Genomic DNA, 22,733 nt, shown 5'->3' with positions numbered 1-22,733 from the left:
AAACATTTATATATATATGGCTAATATATCCATCTATATTGGCAGCATCCTGAAATTTAAACATCGGCTTAGCGCAAACCGATTACAAATTTTTCCACACGAATATCCTGTCAGCAATTTCCTACTGGCGAATATTTCGCCAACGTAGATATCTATTTCGTTTTTTTTCTTGCTGATTTTTACTCTCTACCCGAGTTTTTGTTTTTACTTTGAATGCATCGATCGTCTGCATACGTTTGCTAATTCTCATTCACCATATCCACATAATTGTTGTAATATAATCGATGATTATAAAGAGTAGAACATGAAAAGAAGATAAGAAATAAAGAAAGAGATTAAACTGATTTAAAAAAAAGAATTTTGGTAAAATCTGCAACACATTCGAAACGCAATAAAATATAATTACTTATAATTTAATTTTTATATAAATTTATAGTTTTTGTAAAAAAAAAGGTATTATTCAAAAATCATTTTTTATAAAAATGATAAAAATGTATATGTATATGAATATGTAAATGTATATATGTAAATATTGAATTGTGAACTTAATTATCAATCATCAAAGATATAAATACAGAGAGAGATAATTAAAATACAAAAAAATTGAAATATAATTAAGAATGGAATAAAATGTATAATTTTTAAATTTATAATATTCATTCAAATAATATTACTTAAAAATTATTTGTTATAAAAATAATAAAAATATATATAATATATATAAACTAGTATTACTATGGAAGATCACTATTGATAAAAATGGATGAATTAAAAAAAGATTAAATATAATAGCCGAATGTTATTTTGTATGTAAGAAATAGAGGTGGATAATAAAATACAGCTAACAGTACATAGCACGACATCTATTATTCGTCACATTACGTGTATTTCATGTGACTCTATATCATGCTACAATACTGCTGTTTTTGGATTAATTATTTTAATATTTCAAAAGATTTAAGAAAAATTAATAGAGAACGAAGTTTTTATTTTTTATTAGAAATAAAAAATTTAATATTTCGTAATACTTTATATTATTTTTTGGAATATGTGTATAACAAATAATATATCATTAATGTTATCTATATATTTTCATTAATTAGATTGTTTAAACTATCGTATCATGCAATGTTTAATCAATAATTGTTATTAATTATACTTGATAAATGAAGTTAAAAATAATACATAATCATATTTTAAAAATAAAATAACCACAGGAAAAAAACTTAAGGTTATTCTATTTTGATTTTTTCATTTTTATATTATTTAATATCTAAAAAAATATAAATTTAAAAAATTATTAATATGTCAGAAACTAATTCATGAGATTCACCCAATCAATTAAATTTACATTTCATAAAACTTTTTTACAGATCTGCACAATACATTAGTATTGAAAAAGAATCATGAATGATAAGCAATCAATTATCACAATTATGGATCTAATGATTCATCTAATGATTCAAAATAAAAGAATGAAACAAGAAAATAAAGAAAGAAAAACAGGTTAAAATGAAGAAGTTAAATGAATATAATAGAAATTGAGATTGATAATTATTACATTACAACTATCAAATATGAACCTAAAATTGTAATTAAAAGATCAATTATATATATAAAAATTACGTGAAATTTGAAATTAAAATTTTTCAACGAAATCTTTATTTTATAATTGAAATTATATATATTTAAATATAAAATGAAAATAAAAAATTAACAATGAAAAATAATATTGTTCAATATATATGTGATTTTATAACTTTTAATTTTTTATTATTTTTTATAGATTTTAATATACTAAATACGAATCTACAAACTGTTTTTCAGAATCCACATTTTTTAGAAAAAAAACCAATTCTAAAAAAATTGAAATTTTTTAATTTTAGAAATATTTATTTTTAGTAATAGTTATTCAATTGTTCTTGATATGAAATGATTCTATAAATTTTCAACGAATAAAACTATGTAAATAGTTATTAGATTATAAATATCTAAATATATTTAAATAATAATTTAAGTTAAAAGAATGCTAAAAATGCACTCACTTTTTCTAATATTTTTCAATTTATTTTAAAAATTAAGCATCTAAGAGAAAATTTAAATATATCATGTATATCATAGGATCTTTCTGCTAAAAAAAGAATTTAAAAAAACTACAAAATCATTTTTATTTTCAATGTACAAGTTAGTTTGGCAAAATGCACGGTAACGATAATAATAATGAGCGATTGCTTTTTCTATTATACAACATATTGGAATCGCAACAAAGCAATTTTTTGTTAAAAGCAATTATTATTTTAAAAATATAAAATAGTTTAAAATTAAAAAAAATTATGATTTTTTTTTAAAATTAATTTTTATGAATTTTAGCGAAAATTGTTTGCAGGTTTGTATTTAGCATATTAATTTCTATAAGAAATACATATTGAAATTGAAAAAAAAAATTAAAATTTGTCAAAATAAAATCAATATAATTTATATATATTTTTAAGCATTGTGAATATACTTATTATAAATATTTTTTTAAATAGCTAATTGATAAATTAATTGTATTAAGAATAATCAATCTTTTGTTGATATTCATTTATGTTAATAACACGAAGATGCAATCATATTTTATATATAGTAAATCTAATTCAAAAGAATAAAATGCCATAATACAATTAGTAATTCGACATTTTATTAATTTCAAGGAACAAAGGAAACTGTAGGTATATTACAATATTAGGCAAATTATGAAAAACTATTGATCGAAATATATCTTTTTCCGGATTAATTTTAATGTATTGTGACAAGCAGATATTTTGTCTTGTAGCGCAGGTATTCGGTGATTATAAAGCAATACGCGCAGTAAAATACCAAGAAATAGATTAGTTACTAATACATATAGATATGGGATTTATTAAATATCAATCAATACGTTGATATTATATGGTATCACCATATCATATAAGTAGGTACAATGTGGTTGTGCATTGCAGTTTCATAGAAAATATGCTGTTAGCTTAAATAACTATACGCATGGTACATCATTACTCTATACCACGTCAGTCCAATAGCGATATCGTGTGTTACCGACTTATTATTGAATCAGCTCGATTAGAGCAAAGAATCAGTCACTGCCAGCTCTATTTTTTCGGCATTTTCCTAAGAACAAAACATACGAGCAATTCGTACGAAGATATTCCAGGAAAATGCCGCGTACATTGTATGCCATACATATATTTAGTGATGGCAGTGAATAGAGTAAGCCCTCGTTTTCGAGCGACTAAGAATTTCTACTCTTTGTTTTTGTCTTTTCACAATCCTGTATGCACACACAGTTCCATTTTTCTACCATCTTCTGTTTTTCGTTTGTTTCGACTGAATGTCGATATATTACTGCTTCTCATAGTTTTTTATACCAAAACAGATAATGATCTCCCTCGCTAATCTGTAGATCATCCACACCTAAAAAATCAACTTTTAGATGGCAATCTTATAAAAATGATTTTGAAATAACGAAATAACATAAATGCAGTCTATAATTGATTATGCACAAATAAAAAAAATTAAAAATTTTATGAAATAAAATTATTTTTACATACCACCAGGTGCAACTAGTTGATTACCCGGTGGTGAAGTTGAATCTGGTGGAGAATTAAGACGATATAACAACCAATAATGATAAGACATTGGTTCCTCCTTGTAACCGGCTATCGTATGGACATAATGTCCATTTGGCCATTCAGATGCAACGAATTGGAAATGTGGCGACATTTCTGCAGCTAAAAGCATCACTTCATAAAATGTTTCATTTTTAGGAGCAGTCACTATCAAACTGTATGTCTCATTCACGTTACTGCCAACCCATAAAGTATAAGAAACGTTCACCATGATTGGTGTTGTATTAGTAATGATTACGCCGTCTGTATTATTTGCATTGAAAGTATTTGTTGCATTATTGCCATTAGTTCCACTATTACTATTATTTCCATTAGTTCCGTTATTTCCAGTAGTAATATTACTTGTGTTGGTTCCAGAAATTACAAATATTGATATACTATCGTTACGATTAGTTGAAACTGGCGCTGATTCTGCATTATGAATATTATAATGAATTGAAATATTTATAAAAATATATAATAGAAAAAAGAAAAGAAGTTAAATGAATGAAAGCAAAAAAAGGAGACTTACCGTTACCATTTGTGGTAAATTTTGGTGATGAAGTTTCAGAAAATCCTTGTCCACAATCAAGAGTTCTAATACTAGCTAAACCACGCGGTGCTATACCAAGTAGTGCTTCGGCAGTTACTCGAACATCCCCAAAAGAACCATCAGTTTGTTGTTGACTTGTTAACCAAGCTAAAGCGGCAGATCTATTCCAATTATCAGCAGGCTCATTTTCTATCTCTTCAAGAGCTTGCATTACCAAAGCCGTTGTTCGTATATCTCCAAAACTACCATCGAGTTTTTGTTGCTGTGCTAAGCCGACCGATGGTTTACGCACAAAATGATGAAGATTTCGATGTCTGTGATCCTGAACAATGCATTTTAAGGCCAAAATTACCATTGCAACAGTATCTAAAATCAGAAAGATAAATTAAAAATTGTCTGTTTATTATTTTAGAAAGAAACATCAATTAAAAATTAATTAATATAATCTAGATAATATTGGAACGATAATACTCACCAATATTATGATCTTGAGCAGCATTTGCAATATCTAATAACCGACGTATCTGTCTCTTTCGAACATGAGCTTGTGCATTACACGCAGCTAATGTTGTTAACGCAAATTCAAAATCAGTCGGTGGTTCATGATGTTGAAGTGTTCCAATCAAATCATGACCATGGAATTGTCTTGGATCTGTGCACATAGCGTTTAAGGCAAGTGTATAGCGTGCTAATCGAACAGGAGAAAAATTAACTTCTCTATGCCTATAAATAATATAATATATTACACAATTACATTTCTTCATTATCCAATATGCTTTTATGTAAATAAAAAATATATTACAAATATTACCTCCACAATAATAACACTATTTCAAGTTCCATTTGTTTACTACTCAATTGTAGTTCGAGAGGAGCTGCAGGTGCAATGTTATCATCTCGCGAAAGATTGCTTAATCGCAGAACTAACAAAACTCGATGAGTATCGTTTCCCCAACCGGCATCTTTATTACGTTGGCTCCACAACCATGCAGTTGCGCGTTCCAAAATGTTTTCTACATTGATATCGCTCGAACCAGATTCCGAGATAGTATCTATAATAAATGACAAATTTCTTTTTTTTATTTTAAATTTTAAATCATTTTTTTCATTAAATTAAAAAATAAAAATTTTGTTATATTGAAGTATGAACATTGGTATAGAACTGATAGATCCAAATTTATTTAATTTTCATTAGTTAGCATTATCGAATATTAATTCTAATGGATTAAAAATAATTCGATCATCATTATTAATAATAAGAAAATACTATACCTTTGGCATATGCAATATTAAACGTGCACAAATATGTTAAAATCAGAATCATTACAGCTGCCATACTTGCTCTTCCCCACATTTTCACTGAATATCGAACAATACACATAAATAATGTTATCTGTAAAATAATATACATAATAATAAAAATGTTCAATCATTTTCTTCATTGAAGCTAAATATTTAATTAACACCTTATTATTTTGTATTCATATCATACTATACATATTACATTTTCAGCCTCTGTTATATTTGAGTAATTTTCTTAAAATCTTAAAAATATTCATTAATAAGAATCGTGGGTGTTCAATGATCAAAAATAATGATGAATATTGCTTAAAAATTATATATTTAAATAATATAGAAAATTAAAATAATCACCAGAATAATCAGACACTGGCAAAAAAAGATACGATTACCACCACCGCTACCACCACGGCCACATTCAACGTCGCTACGCCCGCGGAAACGCTACTGGGTACAATGCGATATTGCGTGGGATCGATATCGCGGCACTCGCCATCCTACGATGTATACATATACATACTACTTTCCAACTAAATATGTGTGGCTGCTTTCTTTTTATGCCAGTGTCTCTCACCCTCACCCAGTCCCACTGTCACCCTTTTATTCACACTGTGTTCCAACTTTGACTCGATTATTATAATTTCGTTTTTTATTTTCATTGTGAAATTTATTCATGACTCCTTATCAGCTCTATTATGCCTTTATGATCGTTTCTTTTTTTTTCATGAAATCGCTAAAAAGATTATAAACTTTATTATTAATAAATAACCAACATTTGATTAACTTTTTTTTTTACCTTAGAAATAAGAAATATTCTTAAACAGTTGGAATACAATAATGGTAAAATTTTAATAAATTTTAATTTATTAATAAATTTAATAATTATGAATGTTGATTTTTTTATTGCATATTATAATAAATTTATTTATTAATAAATATTAATAAATACATTTATAATAAATTATAAATTTATTATAAATCACATTTCGTTTATTCATTAAAAACATCGAATTTTCAATAATTACAATAATATTTTTATATAAAAAGAAAATAATCGGATATATAAATTTTAAATAAATAAAAATTGTTATTATTCTTTTATTCTATCTCAATTCTATATTTAATTTGTTATTTTATATAAATTTATATATATATTTTTCTTTAATTTTAATTTGCTTAAAAAAAGTTTAGTTACAAAGTTAATAATAATGAAAATATTGAAAACTAGTAACTAAATTTAGTCATTATTCGTTCAAATTAGTTAATAATACGAAAGAAAAGTAAAAATAAAGAATAAAATAATATAATTGTATTTATTTCATTATTAAAATTGAATAAGAAAGAAAAGAATAATGATTAGTTTTTTGTATACAATTTGAATTTTAAATGTTATTAAAAAAATTGCAAAAAAATGTCAAAAAACGAAATAGAATAAGAAATAAGAATATTAACAATAATACTAATAAATTATAATATAATAATATAATATAATATTATATTATCATATTACATTCAATATATTGCTATTCTCCGAGAAAATCATAATTTAGATCAAGAAAATTGATTTCGTGAGCATAAAATGTCGAAACAGTAAAGAGATATGTTCAAATATGCATGCATATTATTTGCTTACCTTCTTAAAAATATATTATTTCAAATAATTTGTATTTATTTTGCAACACACATTCACTCAAATGCATACAATATTTTTTAATATTAATATCTTTTAAAAATTAAACATTGAAGTATATCAACTTAAACTCATTGATACAACTGACACGAACAATCACTGTTGATTCGATGCAATGAGAGGTAAAGGGTGTAAAGGGCTTCAAGATCGCCCTCTTTCTTTTATTATTGCAATAAATTGAGGCGCCATATTTAAGATTATATTATTGACTAGATATATCTAGATTTTATAAATATATTATTAATCTTATTTTGTTCAATAAGATAAATAAGTACAAACTGGATGATATTATTGTTAAATTTACAAAAATAAAATTTATTTCTCTTTCATTAATCATTAATAAACTCGTGCGCGCGCATGAACATATGCTACATTACATGCAAGGATAAAAATAACCTAAGTACGAAATTTGCAATTTTATACTTATCATTATATCATATTCACAATTAAATTCAAATTTAATTTTAAATACGAATACAAATTATGATATATAATATAACTAATATTGCATTTTTTCCATTCTTCACTAATATTGATTTATCATTTTAGCATCATTCTCAAAAATTATCAATCTTTGATTCAGAATAAAATTAAGTAACGTTAATAATGTTTGGAATTAAAATTAAATTTCAATATAAATATTTTTATTTGTTACTATAAATAACAAATAAAAATAGTTTGTTATTGAATATCTTGTTATGCACGACTTATTTTTACTTTACTATAATATTTTATTTTTATATAAAAATATAATAATAAGTAATCTTTTTTTCAAATTTTCTTTTTTTTTATCTTTTTTATATAATATTTTTCGTCAAACTACAGGCTAAATATGAGATTCTCAATGAGGTGATCAATGTTCGGTCGATAAAATAAATGTTTGTGATGTTGTCAGGAATTAAGAATCAATGCCATCTCTTGAGTATTTTTGAAATGATGTTTTTTGCATTTAGGAATAACGGTAAGTCAATTCTTGCTCTATTTTTATCTTTTTCTTATTATTTATTCTTATTTATTTTTCTATTTTTCTATATTTATATTTTTTATATTTTCTTATTTATATTTTTCCTATTCCAAAATTAGAATATTATATATATTGGACAGAATTAAATAATAGAATGCAATAATAAAATTTTGCGACTATCTCGGAAATTAAAATTCATCTTATTGTTTAAAATGTTAATTTTTAAAAATTATCAAAATCGATAAAGACACATTTTTTCAACAAGTTTATCTTGTAAAGATTATTTTAATTTGAATCCCTTATGTATAAGAGAAAGTCTGAAAAATATAATGACTTTGTAATAAAAACGTTTATTCATTTTTTAATTGCTAATTCATTGAATTCAATTTTTGTTTGCTTATTATCTGAAAAAACATCTATAAAATCATCATAAACATAAATTGTAACAAAAGAAGTTAAAAACAAGTAATATGTGCATAGATACATATAAGGTAAATATAAACAAATAATCGATTAGAGCCAGTTTTATCAATCTTGATAAAAGAAATATTGAATTCGTTATTTAATCAATGTTTTAGAAAAAATAATATAAAAATATGGCCGATAGAGAAGATGTGGTGGAACCAATAGAACAAACGGCACGACGACCGATAAAAGAAATTGTATTGCTGACATTAAAATTTCTCAAGTTATACTGGAAAATAGTATTTGCCTTAACTTGGCTACTTATACTAATAATTTTACTTATGAATTATAATACTTCGGTATTTAATTTGAAAATAATGTTTTAAGGAATCAAATTATAAAAAGATTTATTTTATAATATTTTTAGGAAACTAGATGCGCTTTTGTCGTTCTATTATTAGCTGGTTATTGGATTACTGAATGTTTTCCTATGGCAGTTACTTCGATAATTCCAGTTGTGTTATTTCCAGCATTTGGAATATTAACTTCACAAGAAGCTTGTGGTTGTTACATGAATGATACTATAATGGTTTTTATAGGAGGTTTAATTCTTGCTATAGCAATCGAACATAGTGGATTACATTTACGAATCGCTCTTGGAGTAATGAAAGTAGTTGGATGTACTCATGCAAAAATACTTGGTAGTCTTTGTGTTGTAACCACTTTAATATCCATGTGGATTACAAATACTGCAACAACTGCCATGATGGTGCCGATCATATTCGCAATTTTGAATCAATTAGAACAGGTTCTTATTATTTTCATCTTAATCTTTTTTTTTTTTTTCATTCATCTGTAAATATATATTTCTAATTATTTGAATATTATTGAGAAAATTCTTTTCTAATTTTCAATCTTCTTCTTTTCTTTAGGCTGGACTTTGTGAAGTTTACATAGAGAAAATTACTCCCGAGACTGCAGAACCGTAAGATATAGAAATAACATATATATATATATGTAGGGATAGGGAATAGGAATAAGATAAAAGGAAGGGAAAAAGAAAAAAAAAAGTAAAAAGTAAAGAAAGAACAAAAAAAAAGAAAAAGAGAAAAATAAAAAAAAATAAGAAAAAAAAAAAAGAAAAAAAGAAGGGAAAAAGAGAAAAAAAGAAAAATTTACTTACTTCAATAAATATTATTATGATTATGATTTTCTCATTTTAACATATTGCAGAATACAAGAACCAACAAATATAACAAAAGCTTATTTATTGGCTGCTGCATATTGTTCAAGCATTGGTGGTACAGGAACGCTTGTAGGTACGGGTACTAATCTTACATTTAAAGGAATTTTCGAAAGTACATTTCCACTTGCCGAGCCTATTACCTTCACAAATTGGATGATCGCTTCTATACCACAAATGATTGTTAATTCCTTCTTGACGTGGATTTATCTTCGCATAGCTTTTATGGGTTATCTTAGACCAGAAAGCAAAGATGCAGTAGCAGCAACTATTGGTGCAGAAGGAGAAGCGATTACGAATGAAGTAATAAAAAAATTATATATTTTTTTATTACAAAATGATTTATTTATTATTCCTCTGTTTACAGGTAATAGATCAAAGATATAAAGAACTAGGAAAAATGTCATTTCACGAATTATCAGTTGCTATCCTCTTTGTTATTTGCGTAATTTTATGGTTATTTCGAAAACCTGGCTTTGTAGTAGGATGGGCAGAATATTTGACACAAATGTTAAATATCTTTTTATATGTTTCATTTAATTCTCATCAATTTAAAAAATATATAAATACACAAATATTCATTATAAATCTTTAATTATCTACGAATTTCATTGACAGAGATGTTCGAGATTCATTGCCTGTCATAGGTATATCAGTCTTAATGTTTTACATACCGAAAGATTTAAATTTTCTTCAAAGCTATAGCAGAGATCGTAAGTATAAAAAAAGCAATTGTATATGGATAATAATTATCATTATATAATTTTTAGATATTCGAATTATCTATTTGTCTTTCATTTTTTTCGTAGCCCAAGCAAGACCTCTTAAATCTTCTGAAGGTTTGATTACATGGAAATTAATCGAAAGTAAGATGCCTTGGGGTTTAATGTTTCTTTTGGGCGGTGGATTTGCAATATCCAGAGCCACTGTTGCTTCCGGAATGGCAAAAATGGTTGGAGAAGCAATGAAACCATTACGATATTTGCCTCCAGCATTAGTTTTGCTTTTCGTTTCCTTTCTTATTGGCCTTTTTACGGAATTTACTGCGAATGTCGGTGTTGCAAATATTACTTTACCAATTGTGGCACAAATGGTAAAAAATTACTTGAAAAATTAATATTATTTATAACTTATCAGCCTATTAATAATTATTTTTTTACTTACAGTGTATAGCTATGGATATTCATCCATTATATTTAATGGTGCCAACAGCTATAATGTGTTCTTACTCTTTTCGATTACCGGTCGGTACGCCTCCAAATGCAATTATAGCTATGGTTGGAAAATTGAAAACTAAATATTTAATGATAGGAGGTTGCATTCCTTCCATATATACTCTTTTAATAAATACTATTTTTTTCCTTTTATGGGGTAGTTATGTTTGGGGTACAGGTGAATTTCCAGAGTGGGCTGAGCACGAAAAACAAAACGTTAAATAAATTTTTATATTTTTGTATTATTTTTCTTTTATTTATTTGTTAAATAAATATATATAATCATATCTAATTAAAAAATAATAACTCGTATTAAAATACTTATATACACATATGTTCTGTGCAAAAAAAGATACAAAAGATATTTATCTACATATCTAATTAAATAACGCGAAAAATACTATGTTAATATAAACAATTTTAATTAGAGTTTGAAATTGATATTAATAATCAAATTTAAATGTATTCAAGAAAAAAACAACCTACTAATCATAAAATTTTCATATACAAACATTTATGAAATTGATGTAACAAGAGCTTTAAATTGGTTGTGTCTTTGATACAGATGATTCAATCTTTTTCGGACTTGAATTGATTTCCTGTTGCTCTAACCTACGATGTCGCAACATAGTAGATAGTACACCATTAAAGCTAGCAGTCTTCTTCTTAGCACTTCCCTTTGGAGTACTTTCTCCAGTTCTACGAACTGGTAATCTCGGTGACGACATTTCATCCATAAAATCAAAATCTGATTTTTCTTCTGCCCTAAATAAAAAAATAGGATGACATTGAAAAAAACATGAAAAAATAAAATATGATAATAATAAAATTAATAATAATTTTAAATATTGAAATCTGTAAGTACTTGTATTCTTGTGAGCCATTATCTTGTTGTCGGTTGTTTGAAGGAACAGGTGATGGACCTCTTCTACCAGGACACTTCCATTCAAGTTCTGAAACTCTGTTATTAGCTTCAAGAGCTTCAATTAATGTTAATATATCATCAGGTTTCAAATTCCATTCATTCTAAACAGATACCAAAATAAAAAAAAAAAAAACAAAAAAAGAAGAGTAAACCATGTAAACAAAACTATATATTATATTATTACTTTTATTATTATTTATTTCTTTTTTATTCACCTTTCCATCCATTTCATATTTCTCATCATCTGAACATTCTATCGACCAATCTTCTTCGTTGCACTCCATTTATCAAAATATATAAAAATATTCTCAAATAATCATTTAATTAATGTAAAATTTATATATTTAGAATCAAATATTTATGTATTTATATTTATATAAACATAAGACATCCTAACCTGTAACGAAACCATTTCGTTAACTTCACTGATCTTGAATCAAGATTCACAAGATGTAGTTACAATTAGTTCCACTAGTTGTCGCTTTTTAACAATATATAAATTCGAATACAAAGTTACAAATAATTACGAAGAATTGAAAAATATTTATATTATTATCAAAAATATACAAAATATGCATATTTTTTAAAATGAATATAATGGCTAATCGTATTAATTTATCCTTCCAAAATGTTTTTATATTAAAAAATAATATTAAATAATTATATTTAATGATTATAATTATGATATATATTTTATTCTTGTTTATGAAATGATAGAAATATCAAAACGAAAGACAAAAAAGCAAAATACGATGAAAGAGAATAAAGAATTGATCAACAAATATGATAATGGTTAAAGATCAAATATCAAATATTATCAATGCGCATGTTCCTTCCCATAATTTTTTCAACGTGATAGATCACATCGCATGAAAACGTTTTAGTATGAATACTTATCACGTCGTTTTATCATTATTGAGCTTGTTGAAAAGAAGAATACTTCAATAAAATAAAACTTGCACTACATTTGTTTATCGATGCAATCTTATTTTCTTTTCGGTAACTTATATTACTTATATGATCCTTTATTTTATACTCTTATATTCTTTATAAATATATATTATAATTTATAATATAAATTACAATTTTTTCTTCCTTTTCTTTATATTTATTAAATTTTTTATTCGTAAAATTAAATATTATATTAATAAAGAATAAAGATAATTATAAATAAAGGAAAATACATTTAAAGAAATTTATTTAAAATCTCTTTTTTTTAACGCACGCGCGTATTATGTTTTCAATAACTATATATAAACACCTGTTATGAACGCTCGCGCTCAATGATACCATTAAGCGTTCGCGGAGAAACATGTTATTTCTCAGGAAAGTCAATATTGTAATTTCAACAATAATTACCTGTCAACAATCTGACAAGAATGAATATATGGAGTTGAAACTAATATTTGATATCATATCCTTTTAGTAATAAAAACCAGAGAAAGAGAGAGAGTATACTGCAATAAATATTAATAAAGCAGTGTTTTTCTTCTTCTGCTCGCAACTCATTTAAAATCATTTGGAATTTATTTAAACGAAGAAAATGTATTGTAATGTAGATGTTGTGCTACCTTTTATATATTTCTCTAATTTTACTTATCTTCATTTCTAATAATATATAAAAAATATATACCAATATATACCAATTGAAAATGTGCATGCAATGGAACAACAACAATAATAAATGATGAATCATCGATAATGTCTCAAATAAAGTTTTTCACTTTATTCTGTTAATATTAATATATATATATAACAAATGAAATGTGATAAGGAAGAAAAGTAAATGTGCAAGTTGAATATTGGTTTCTATTTTTTTTTTTAGTGCGATTCTCTTTGTGTTTGATCGATTACTCGTAGAAAAGCAACAAAAAATAAATATAGATCGAATTGTCTCGTTCGCAAATACGATATAACTAAATTAGAAGATCGATTGAAAGATGGAGGTAAAACGAGTAGAAGAAAAAAGGAAAATTCTGTTTAACAATGAACTTTGCCAAGCAATCTTTCCGATATATTACCTTGGTAAATTTTGTGGCTTGGTTCCAGTAAGATTTTTTGTGCATACTTCTGAAGGATGTCAGGCTCGTTTAAATATTATAGATCTTATCTATAGGTAAGAGAAAACAGTAAATTAAATTGTTAAAAAATTGTCTGTACCTCAGAAACAAATTTTTCTAATAGAAATGCAATAAGAAATATTAAAATAAAATTAAGAAATGATAACATTTTATAGTTTATGCGTACTTGTATTACTACTTAGTGCGGAAATTTGGGGTTTATGGAGAGATTTAAAAGATGGTTGGGAATATAGTACCAGATTAAAATCTCGAACAGCAGTAATCGCAACTTGTAGTGATGTGCTTGGGGTAATGAGTTTAACTGTGGTTTGTATTGTTGGCTCTCCTTTCCGTTGGAAATATTTGCAACTTGTTATAAACAAATTAATTGAGGTAAAAAGTATTAAGTAAATTTACAAATTTTCTATTACTTTATCAATCATATGAAAATAATTTGAATATATTTTTTTTTATTTAAGGTGGATGAAAAGATCGGCGTATCATCTGCAAAAGTGGCTCGAAGATTCACGATTGTGCTAACAATATGTAGCCTAAGTTATCTCTGGTTCAATTCAATTATAGATTTTTACACGTGGAATCGTAAAACAAAAGTCGATAATAAAGCGATGACCGGCAAAGGTCCTATTAATTATGCACCTCTATATTTCATGTATACAGTAATTATTTCGACAGAAATTCAATACACTGTCTCAACATATAACATAGGACAAAGATTCATTCGTTTAAATACTAGTCTCAAGGATTTGTTCAATGCAAATAGCAACAACAATGACAATGCAATTGATTATTTTCGAAAATGTCCAGAGACAGGTAAATAGAATGAAATTAAAACAATCTTCAATATGATTGATAATAACTTTCTTTAATAATTTTTAATATCATTTTATCAATCAAAATAATTGAAATTATTTATTTAAAAATGGATATCATTAAAATATTTCTTATTTGTTTAAGCAGCTCATGATATGGATGACAAAAAAATATGGAACCTCAAACCAAAACGTCAAATTGTATTAGGCAGCTATAGACTATCGCGAAAATTAGATGGTATATTTTTTAGATAATTAGTAAAATTCAAACACGATGAAAATTGAAATAATATTTCTCATACTTTACGTATTATATATTTGCAGAGAATAAAATGTACGTGAACAACATATCTGAATTGATAATGGTTCATTCTTCGCTTTGTGATGCAGTCTCTCTTATAAACAGTACATTTGGTGTTGTGATATTGGCTGTTACTGTAACCTGTTTATTACACCTAGTCATCACACCGTATTTTTTAATATTACAAGCTGGTGAAAGACATGAATGGATATTTCTGATTGTACAAGGTGGATGGTGCATCTTTCACATAACTAGAATGCTGATAATTGTTCAACCCAGTTATTCTGCAATTGCAGAGGTAGAAAAAGAAAAAAAAATAGAAGAAAACAAAACATAAATTTGAAAAACACTTTCATTTCAGGCAAAAAAAACGGCAGTTCTCGTTAGCCAGTTACTTTCTTGTACTTTTGAAGCAAATATCCGACGCGAATTAGAAATATTTTCGCTTCAATTGTTGCATCGGCCTCTCGAGTTTTCAGCATGCGGACTTTTTTCCTTGGATAGAAATTTAATAACATCGGTAAAAATACTTTTAAGTACTTATATATAAAAACAAATGCATTTAAATAATATAAAACATATATTATTGTTGTACTGCATATAATATGTCATTTAGATTGCAGGAGTTGTGACGACGTATCTTGTTATTCTGATACAATTTCAAAATGCAGATGACACAAAGGACGACTTCGATATTATAAGAAATGCAACACAGATTTTAAAGAATGCATCACCGCTTCAGAATTTTACCGGATTGAAGACCATTGTATAAAAAACCAACTAATTGCAATCATACGCATAAGCAAGAGAGAAAGAGAAAGTGAAAACAAAAAAAACAATCGCATATTGCGATAATGACATTTAATATACCAATTTTCGTAAATAGCGGTAATATACAAATACAGATTACTCGTATTCATTATTCAACTACTAATAATAAGGAGTTGTTTCATCGATCGATCGATTTATTTAATTAAAGAGCACACCTCATATGATATTTAGAATTAAACGTCAATCACAGCCTATCCAAAATATTTTTCGGCCTCGCTTGCTGTATATCTTTGAGAAGGGAATAATATTACCTAAAAACAGGGAAACTCGAATAGGGTTTTGTGTTTTGAAGAAGTACCTAGTATCTCCTCATTGATTCGACTAAGATATATACAATCTTTCGTATATTGACATTTTTTTCTCAATTTGTCCAATGAACTATACACTTTTTTCCGTACAAATGATTAATCTAGCAATAAATATTAGATCGCTCCAAATCATCTAACTGTAATTATGTGAAACTATCGATTCACACGCAACATATACATCTGATCGAGGTATACATTGTACAGACATAGATGAAAAATGCGAGAACGCGTATCGCAGTTGATCGATTAAGATTAAAGATACACTTCTCGCGTCGTCGAAAACCAAATTAAAAATCCGAATGCTACAAATGTTCCTTATTGAGTTCGTGCGAGTTTTCTCAATTTACAGTAGCTGCTGTAACTGGAGGTTGTACTTTCTGATGCACAACTTGCAATAAATTATCGCAGCAACTGTCTTTCGTCAGATTCAAACCTTTTGATCTTTGACAAGTTGACAAATTTTCAGAATTTGACGAGAGTTCCGTATCGTTTTCTCCTTTGCTTTGATGACGAATATTATACTGACAAGGACTTGTGTGTCGGTGAAGTCGAGAGAAACAATCACTACAAACTCTCACAGGATTATATAGTTGTTCGTTAGGAAGTGGTGTTGAATTCTCAGAACAATCCGCACAAAAGATTTTGCCACAGCATCTACGATAAAGAAGCAAATAATTCTATTTTAAACTTATATTCTCATATTTATTCTACACCTTTATTCTATACCTGGTTATATTATACAACTATTTTATTCAAAGAAATTATTATAAACAATGATTACGATGTTACAAATGACATTGGTCTGCGTGCCGCATACCTGCAATGATGCTTACGTCGTCCCAACCAAAATTCTGTATCACATCCCATGCATCGATTTACAGCATGATCTGGTACCCAAAGAGTAGGAGCAGGACCTAATTCTTCCACTGCTTCCCATGACATGTCCGATGGTAATGATTCTCCATGATCGCCAGTACTTCCAACTGAATCGGGTAATGATCCCTGAAATAAATAATTATAGTGTTCGGATATTTTTTCTTCTAATTTTTTCTTTTTTTTTCAGACTTTTTCTTTTTTTCTTTCTTTCTTTTATATATATATATATATATATATATATATATATATATACGTGCAAATATCTCATGATTAGTAAAATTATATTCTTATTTTTAATAATGAAATTAAAGTTTAATTCCAATCACTTTAAATAATTCAACTCACGATATCATCAACGCGATCAGTTTCTGCGTTATGATTACAAACTTGTTTGATCAAAGCCATTCTTGTTGTGTGTAATTCCTTCCTTAATGCTTCTTCCTTCAACTAAAAAAATAATAAAAAAAGAAAGAAAAAGGAAATATAATCATCCAACTCTAAATTTCTTCTTATTAGTGAACATTTGTGTTCAACTAATTAAAATTAGTACCTTGTGTTCCATGATAATCTGTTGCACACGCATCTGAACGTCGCAATGTATAACTGGAAGACCATCAACATCATCCAATCTATCAGGATTATCTGGTATTATGTCTTGGTAAATTGGTGAAGCTGGACAAATGCTACTAGGTGTTCTCGAAATTTGCGGCGCACTAATATCACTAACATCACTACCCTCATTATGATTATGATTATAATTTCGATTACAAGAACAAACGATACGACTGGTTGAATTGTTCTCAATCCATGGAGATACGATGTCCGGTGGTGAATTTTTCTGCGTTTTGCTGTTCAAAAATTTGCTGCGACAAATATTTTTATTATTTTTATTCAAATTCAGATTTTTGATTCTATTTTCAATTTTGAATTTCAAAATTTAAGATTGAGTATGTATGTAGATTTTAATTTATCGATTATTTAATTAATTAACTTATCAATTTTAATTCTCTACATCATGAATATATAGTTTTGATAATACTTACGTTTCTTTATCAACTGTGTCAAATAAAAACTCGCTACTGGGTATTAGCGTATCCGTTGAACTATCTACCGATGGATTTAGCGGCGAATCATTCAAAATTTGCATTGTTTTTGTATAATGTTCTACTTTGTTCAAATTCTCCATCATATTTTTCTCTACTGTATCATCAATTCTACAACTTTCTGTACAATTGTGTTTCCCTTTTTCACCCGTTTCTGTGTCGAGTGTTAATGAATCAAATTTTCTATAATAGAATTATATGAATTATACATATATTATTTCATTCATTCTGATATAAAACATATAATAAAAAAGATGAATATTAAAAATTAAACTTAATTACTTTTCCATCGAAGCGCTTGGATCACTAAGTCGACGATGAAGATAGGCCGTATGATCAGGGGTGTGCATAAGATCGCCATATGAACGAGTTTTAGTCATTTGACCTTGAGGTTCTTCATTCTCAGCACCTTCAATATCTATCATTGTTACTTTCTGTTTATCATCTCTCATGCCAAGAGGACATTCCATAGAACCTAAATATACTTCGGACCATAAAACAAGATCACGGACATTACAACTTGGCCATAGTACCTAGCAAATAAAAAAATTTTCTATAAAATGTTTTAAAATATGGAATATATCTATTATTACTACTATTTTATTATATTATTAAAATATTTATTATATTATAAATCTTACATGAAAATATCAAACTGTCTAAATAATTGATAATAAATTTATCGTATATATATATATATATATGACGAAAAATATCTTACTTGATTTTTTAAAGGAGAATACAAATGATTTACAAATGAACTAGTATTTAAAAAACGCCAAACAGAAAATGTACGTTCCCGTATTCTTAATTGTAATCTTTCTTGCATTGTATTACAAAGAAATGTGCCAAAAAGCTGAGAATATGTATGCTGTGCAAGTTTTACCTAAAATGGATTAATATAATTAATTGAACTAATATTTTAAAACAGATATATATGAATTTATGGCTATTTACAAGGTATGCAGAGGACATTTGAAAACTGCACTTGAATTGTAAAATTAATTGATGTACACAATCGAGCCATTGTAAAAATACTGGACATCGTTCATTCGGATCTTCACAGCCTACCGTTTGCCCACAACGATCCGCAAATTTATGTCCAAAGTCTAACCATTCTCTCTCACATAAAATTTGGAATCCCTAGTAATGATAAAATGAAATAACGAAATGATTATTAATTATAAATTAATAACAAGAAAGAAAAAATACCTTTGGCATACCTCCATAGTTCGATAATAAGGATCAAGAAGAATTTGCGCTAGAGCAACAATCTGAGGCGTTCTATCCCAACCATCGCTACAATGTACTAATACCGGTCGGCCATCCCTTTCTATTGCTGATGCTACAGTTACTGCAGCACGTAATAATCCAGACATATGTTGTAACCAACGTGTTCCTTCCAATAGACTGAGCCAACTATACAAATTGAAGTATATATATATATATATATATATATATATATATATATATATATATATATATATATATATATATATATATTTAATTCAAATAGTAAATATTATTACCATAATAAAAAGAAAAGATAAATATATGAAATATTTACTTAGGTTGATCTGCATCTGATGCACAAAGTTGTCTCACTGCATGAAAACTTTTTCGTATCGAATGAATATTTGGTAAATTCATGAATTGTATATCACAACTTGGATAATATCCAGGATATTCGTAACCACCTCCGCGTGCTCTATTAGCAAAAGCAGTTGAATATGACCTAGCATCCACGATTAAAACTTTCTGTAAACAACATAAATTATTAATTCGCTAAAGATCAAATTAATTTTAAATATTTATATATTCGATACTCACTTTCGTTCTATTTGTCGTGACATTATCATCGCCAGAATCAGGGTAAATGCTAGACGAATCCGATTTACCTTTATCGTAGGAACATGCATCCGAAAGACCTTGCAAAAGCATTTCATCTTCCGGATTTCGCCAACCGAGCCATCCAACTTCCGGTTGACTGCTTCGTGCTATTACCGCACCATTATTTACATGCCTTTGAAATTATAAAAGACAAATGTGATATATTATAAAATGAATAATCATATCATCATGAATATTTTTTTTGCTCTTTATTTCTTTATTTTTTTAAGTACCTCCAAACAACGACAGGAATTCGTCGAAAACTTCTGTATTCTGCTCCAGCCTTGAGTTTATCATCAGGAACACAAGAAGGAACTAGAAGTAATGGTGGATAGGACGGGCATACGCGATAATCTTTATTGATTTGACTTATACGCCATGTAGTATGTAAATTAAATTTTAGTCGTTCTACCTAAGAAATAAACAAAATAATTAAATTATATTTAAATTGTATTTTAGCCATGTTTGTTTTTTTATTAATTACTTACTTCTGAATTAAAGGTAGCACTATATGATGTATTATCTTTTCCTAATTTAAAATTTTCTTTGCCTTCTTCCATAGACCAAGCATAATATGCAAAAGCAAATATATCTTCTACACTCTTTCGAGGATAAGTTACCTTATGTAATCGCTTGAACCATTCCAAACAATGTTCATTTGTAGCAAAAACACAACTGAAAATATTAAATTGTATTATGATAAAAAATATTATAAACTTTAACAAAATAATAAAATGTTATACCTTAGTGAACGAGCATCCTTGCAAGCAATATGCAAGAAAAAAAGTTCTTTAACTTCTAACTGCTCTATTAAACCCAATGGAATATTGTAACATGCCTGACTTAATTGTAAATAGAGTCTGTAATTAGAAAGAGCCAATACTCCATCCGATGTACGTCCAAGTGCTACAATATTTTCTCCACTCAAAGGTGTAAATGGAACTGTAAGTGTTTGATCCTCGCATTCAAAATGTGTATGCTTTGGAAATAATTCCGAAGCATGTAAATGGCAAATGGATTGCAAACTTGTTGGTTCTTCAGAATTCTCCATCTCCTCTCTATGTGACACATCATATATAAACTTGAATCTCCTTCTTGAACATGAAAAGTTCTTATTGCGAATTATAGATTATATTGGAATATTCTAACTTTCATAACTATTTAATAAACTGATCATTTATTAATAATTTATTAATAATATTTTTATATATATATTTTACATAAACATTATATAATTCATAATATCGTTACGCCTAAATTATACACATTTCTTATAAATTTTAATGAAAGCAAATAAATAATCATAAAAATAAGTTATCAAAAATTTTTAATATTATATATATTTTATCGATTGATAAATACATATCATTTAAATCACGATTAAACATCAAATTCCATAAATCTATTCGAAATAAGATGATACGCAAGTAAACGAGATATCGATATAACATACGCTAAAGTGCTTATGTTTATTATCGCTTATTGATTTGTGTCATTTTAAAAATGTCATATATAAAAATATATTGATGAAATAAAAATGTATGCAATATGTACAAAACAATGTTTTGTTTTTATGGGTTATCCGTTTTGTTTCAAAACAAAAATATTTACAAAAATGCAAAAAAAAATGTATCATTCTTTATTGAGTATTAATCATTTAAATATACTTAAATATTATAACCAAAAGAATAAAATTTAAAAAATTTAAGAATATATCAGACTAATAAACATTTAAATTGACATACATATGCATATTCGTGTTTGTTGAAGATTGATAATGCTACAAACTGCCACAAAATGTTTCAATTACAATTATCAAATAAAATAGAATAAAAACATTTTATATAAAAGAAATTAAGAAAATATTAAAAGATAAAAACATTTTCAAATAAAACGGCCGGATGTTTTTCACATGTTCTTTTTTTCATAAATAATAATAAACTAAAAATAACAAGTTTATAATATAAGTAATAGTGATGATGTCTTACCTTGAATTGCGAAGTTTCTTCGCGATGGACGATATCCAATCGTTTTAATATTTCATACAAAATCCATGAATAATCGTTTATACAAGGAGTACAATGTAGACATTATTAAATTAAAAAAGAAAGCCCTTTTCCACATGGGAAAAAATATAACTATTTTGATTCCAAGAAAAACAAGTACTTAAGTATTTTAAATTTTTCTTAAAAGATACGTAGCTTACGGGATAAACGATTCTCTTAGTCTTATATGAACTCAATCCAAATGCGATCACTTTTCGTTACGACAATTCAGGAGAATAATCAGCATCACAAAGAACGATCTCCATTAATTAAACTGTTTGTTTATTTTTTTTCTTAACATTCACTAAATAACGGTTTTATGAAGAATTCATTTTCTGATTAATTTTTTTAAAAGACACTCGTTCTACTCGATGTGAGAGTTAGAATGACAGATTAATCTATATACAAATTAAGCTGTTTTTCCACTATTCGGTATACTTCTTATTGGTTATTTTCAACGTAAGAATTTTTTCTTAAAATCAATTTATCATTTATCATAATACAAAAAACTATTTTCTATTTTTAAGAATCAATAAAATGTAGATAATATAA

At 26.7% G+C, this 22,733-nt stretch overlaps 5 protein-coding genes across 12 annotated transcripts; 2 read left to right on the top strand and 3 right to left on the bottom strand.

The window, feature by feature from the left end:
• Positions 1-2,658: 2,658 nt before the first annotated feature.
• LOC551780 (uncharacterized protein CG3556) lies at positions 2,659-7,283 on the bottom strand. 7 transcript variants are annotated; one of them, XM_006559578.3, is made up of 9 exons: positions 7,130-7,283; positions 5,851-6,229; positions 5,664-5,741; positions 5,470-5,590; positions 5,009-5,249; positions 4,673-4,920; positions 4,177-4,563; positions 3,588-4,076; positions 2,659-3,450 (listed from the first exon to the last, which is right to left on the bottom strand). In XM_006559578.3, exons 4-9 carry the CDS (start codon positions 5,576-5,578, stop codon positions 3,389-3,391), a joined length of 1,536 nt encoding a protein of 511 aa, XP_006559641.1. In that variant the 5' UTR covers positions 5,579-5,590; positions 5,664-5,741; positions 5,851-6,229; positions 7,130-7,283; the 3' UTR covers positions 2,659-3,388. The 7 variants fall into 7 exon arrangements, with proteins under 7 accessions (XP_006559641.1, XP_016769281.1, XP_026298095.1 ...); XM_016913792.2 differs by lacking the exon at positions 5,664-5,741 and having other exon boundaries at positions 5,851-5,993; positions 6,071-6,229; XM_026442310.1 differs by lacking the exon at positions 5,664-5,741 and having other exon boundaries at positions 5,470-5,556; positions 5,889-5,993; positions 6,071-6,229.
• Positions 7,284-8,671: 1,388 nt separating this feature from the next.
• Positions 8,672-11,299, top strand: LOC725438 (protein I'm not dead yet-like). The gene is made up of 8 exons (XM_026442224.1): positions 8,672-8,914; positions 8,983-9,363; positions 9,488-9,540; positions 9,789-10,101; positions 10,166-10,308; positions 10,417-10,511; positions 10,608-10,891; positions 10,965-11,299. The coding sequence occupies exons 1-8, from the start codon at positions 8,747-8,749 to the stop codon at positions 11,235-11,237; spliced, it is 1,710 nt and encodes a 569-aa protein (XP_026298009.1). The 5' UTR covers positions 8,672-8,746; the 3' UTR covers positions 11,238-11,299.
• Positions 10,702-12,393, bottom strand: LOC551833 (PAXIP1-associated glutamate-rich protein 1). Of its 2 annotated transcripts, XR_003305163.1 has the most exons (5): positions 12,153-12,393; positions 11,878-12,038; positions 11,525-11,777; positions 10,963-11,208; positions 10,702-10,841 (listed from the first exon to the last, which is right to left on the bottom strand). XR_003305163.1 is itself a non-coding variant. In XM_624218.5 (3 exons), the coding sequence occupies exons 1-3, from the start codon at positions 12,219-12,221 to the stop codon at positions 11,552-11,554; spliced, it is 456 nt and encodes a 151-aa protein (XP_624221.1). In that variant the 5' UTR covers positions 12,222-12,393; the 3' UTR covers positions 11,505-11,551. The 2 variants fall into 2 exon arrangements, 1 of the variants encoding a protein (XP_624221.1); XM_624218.5 differs by lacking the exons at positions 10,702-10,841; positions 10,963-11,208 and having other exon boundaries at positions 11,505-11,777.
• Positions 12,394-13,069: 676 nt separating this feature from the next.
• Positions 13,070-16,084, top strand: LOC725483 (gustatory receptor for sugar taste 43a). The gene is made up of 8 exons (XM_016913387.2): positions 13,070-13,669; positions 13,763-14,053; positions 14,174-14,390; positions 14,477-14,828; positions 14,976-15,065; positions 15,152-15,426; positions 15,490-15,648; positions 15,745-16,084. The coding sequence occupies exons 2-8, from the start codon at positions 13,878-13,880 to the stop codon at positions 15,898-15,900; spliced, it is 1,425 nt and encodes a 474-aa protein (XP_016768876.1). The 5' UTR covers positions 13,070-13,669; positions 13,763-13,877; the 3' UTR covers positions 15,901-16,084.
• LOC413663 (myotubularin-related protein 4) lies at positions 15,975-22,587 on the bottom strand. The gene is made up of 15 exons (XM_006559574.3): positions 22,125-22,587; positions 20,880-21,194; positions 20,625-20,811; positions 20,370-20,548; positions 20,077-20,269; positions 19,814-20,004; positions 19,470-19,665; positions 19,204-19,389; positions 18,968-19,132; positions 18,529-18,779; positions 18,187-18,429; positions 17,694-18,006; positions 17,489-17,590; positions 17,085-17,269; positions 15,975-16,921 (listed from the first exon to the last, which is right to left on the bottom strand). The coding sequence occupies exons 2-15, from the start codon at positions 21,185-21,187 to the stop codon at positions 16,606-16,608; spliced, it is 3,015 nt and encodes a 1,004-aa protein (XP_006559637.1). The 5' UTR covers positions 21,188-21,194; positions 22,125-22,587; the 3' UTR covers positions 15,975-16,605.
• Positions 22,588-22,733: the final 146 nt, after the last annotated feature.

This window comes from Apis mellifera, linkage group LG8, assembly GCF_003254395.2.
Source record: "Apis mellifera strain DH4 linkage group LG8, Amel_HAv3.1, whole genome shotgun sequence".
NCBI classification, from domain to species: Eukaryota; Metazoa; Arthropoda; class Insecta; order Hymenoptera; family Apidae; genus Apis; species Apis mellifera.
The sequence above is the reverse complement of the archived record's forward strand: the minus strand, read 5'-3'. Positions and strand labels throughout refer to the sequence as shown.

Coding starts and splice junctions, on each gene's coding strand:
- LOC551780 (XM_006559578.3), bottom strand. CDS start 5,578: ATGTGTATTGTTCGATATTCAGTGAAAATGTGGGGAAGAGCAAGTATG. Junction 4,921..5,008: donor ATAGTGTTATTATTGTGGAG/GTAATATTTGTA, acceptor TATTATTTATAG/GCATAGAGAAGTTAATTTTT. Junction 4,077..4,176: donor ATTTACCACAAATGGTAACG/GTAAGTCTCCTT, acceptor TTCATAATGCAG/AATCAGCGCCAGTTTCAACT.
- LOC725438 (XM_026442224.1), top strand. CDS start 8,747: ATGGCCGATAGAGAAGATGTGGTGGAACCAATAGAACAAACGGCACGA. Junction 9,364..9,487: donor TTTTGAATCAATTAGAACAG/GTTCTTATTATT, acceptor TCTTTTCTTTAG/GCTGGACTTTGTGAAGTTTA. Junction 10,512..10,607: donor TCAAAGCTATAGCAGAGATC/GTAAGTATAAAA, acceptor TTTTTTTCGTAG/CCCAAGCAAGACCTCTTAAA.
- LOC551833 (XM_624218.5), bottom strand. CDS start 12,221: ATGGAGTGCAACGAAGAAGATTGGTCGATAGAATGTTCAGATGATGAG. Junction 12,039..12,152: donor AATATGAAATGGATGGAAAG/GTGAATAAAAAA, acceptor GTATCTGTTTAG/AATGAATGGAATTTGAAACC. Junction 11,778..11,877: donor AATGGCTCACAAGAATACAA/GTACTTACAGAT, acceptor TTTTTTATTTAG/GGCAGAAGAAAAATCAGATT.
- LOC725483 (XM_016913387.2), top strand. CDS start 13,878: ATGGAGGTAAAACGAGTAGAAGAAAAAAGGAAAATTCTGTTTAACAAT. Junction 14,829..14,975: donor TCGAAAATGTCCAGAGACAG/GTAAATAGAATG, acceptor TTGTTTAAGCAG/CTCATGATATGGATGACAAA. Junction 15,427..15,489: donor GTTATTCTGCAATTGCAGAG/GTAGAAAAAGAA, acceptor CTTTCATTTCAG/GCAAAAAAAACGGCAGTTCT.
- LOC413663 (XM_006559574.3), bottom strand. CDS start 21,187: ATGGAGAATTCTGAAGAACCAACAAGTTTGCAATCCATTTGCCATTTA. Junction 20,005..20,076: donor TCACGACAAATAGAACGAAA/GTGAGTATCGAA, acceptor TGTTGTTTACAG/AAAGTTTTAATCGTGGATGC. Junction 18,430..18,528: donor CCAAGCGCTTCGATGGAAAA/GTAATTAAGTTT, acceptor ATTCTATTATAG/AAAATTTGATTCATTAACAC.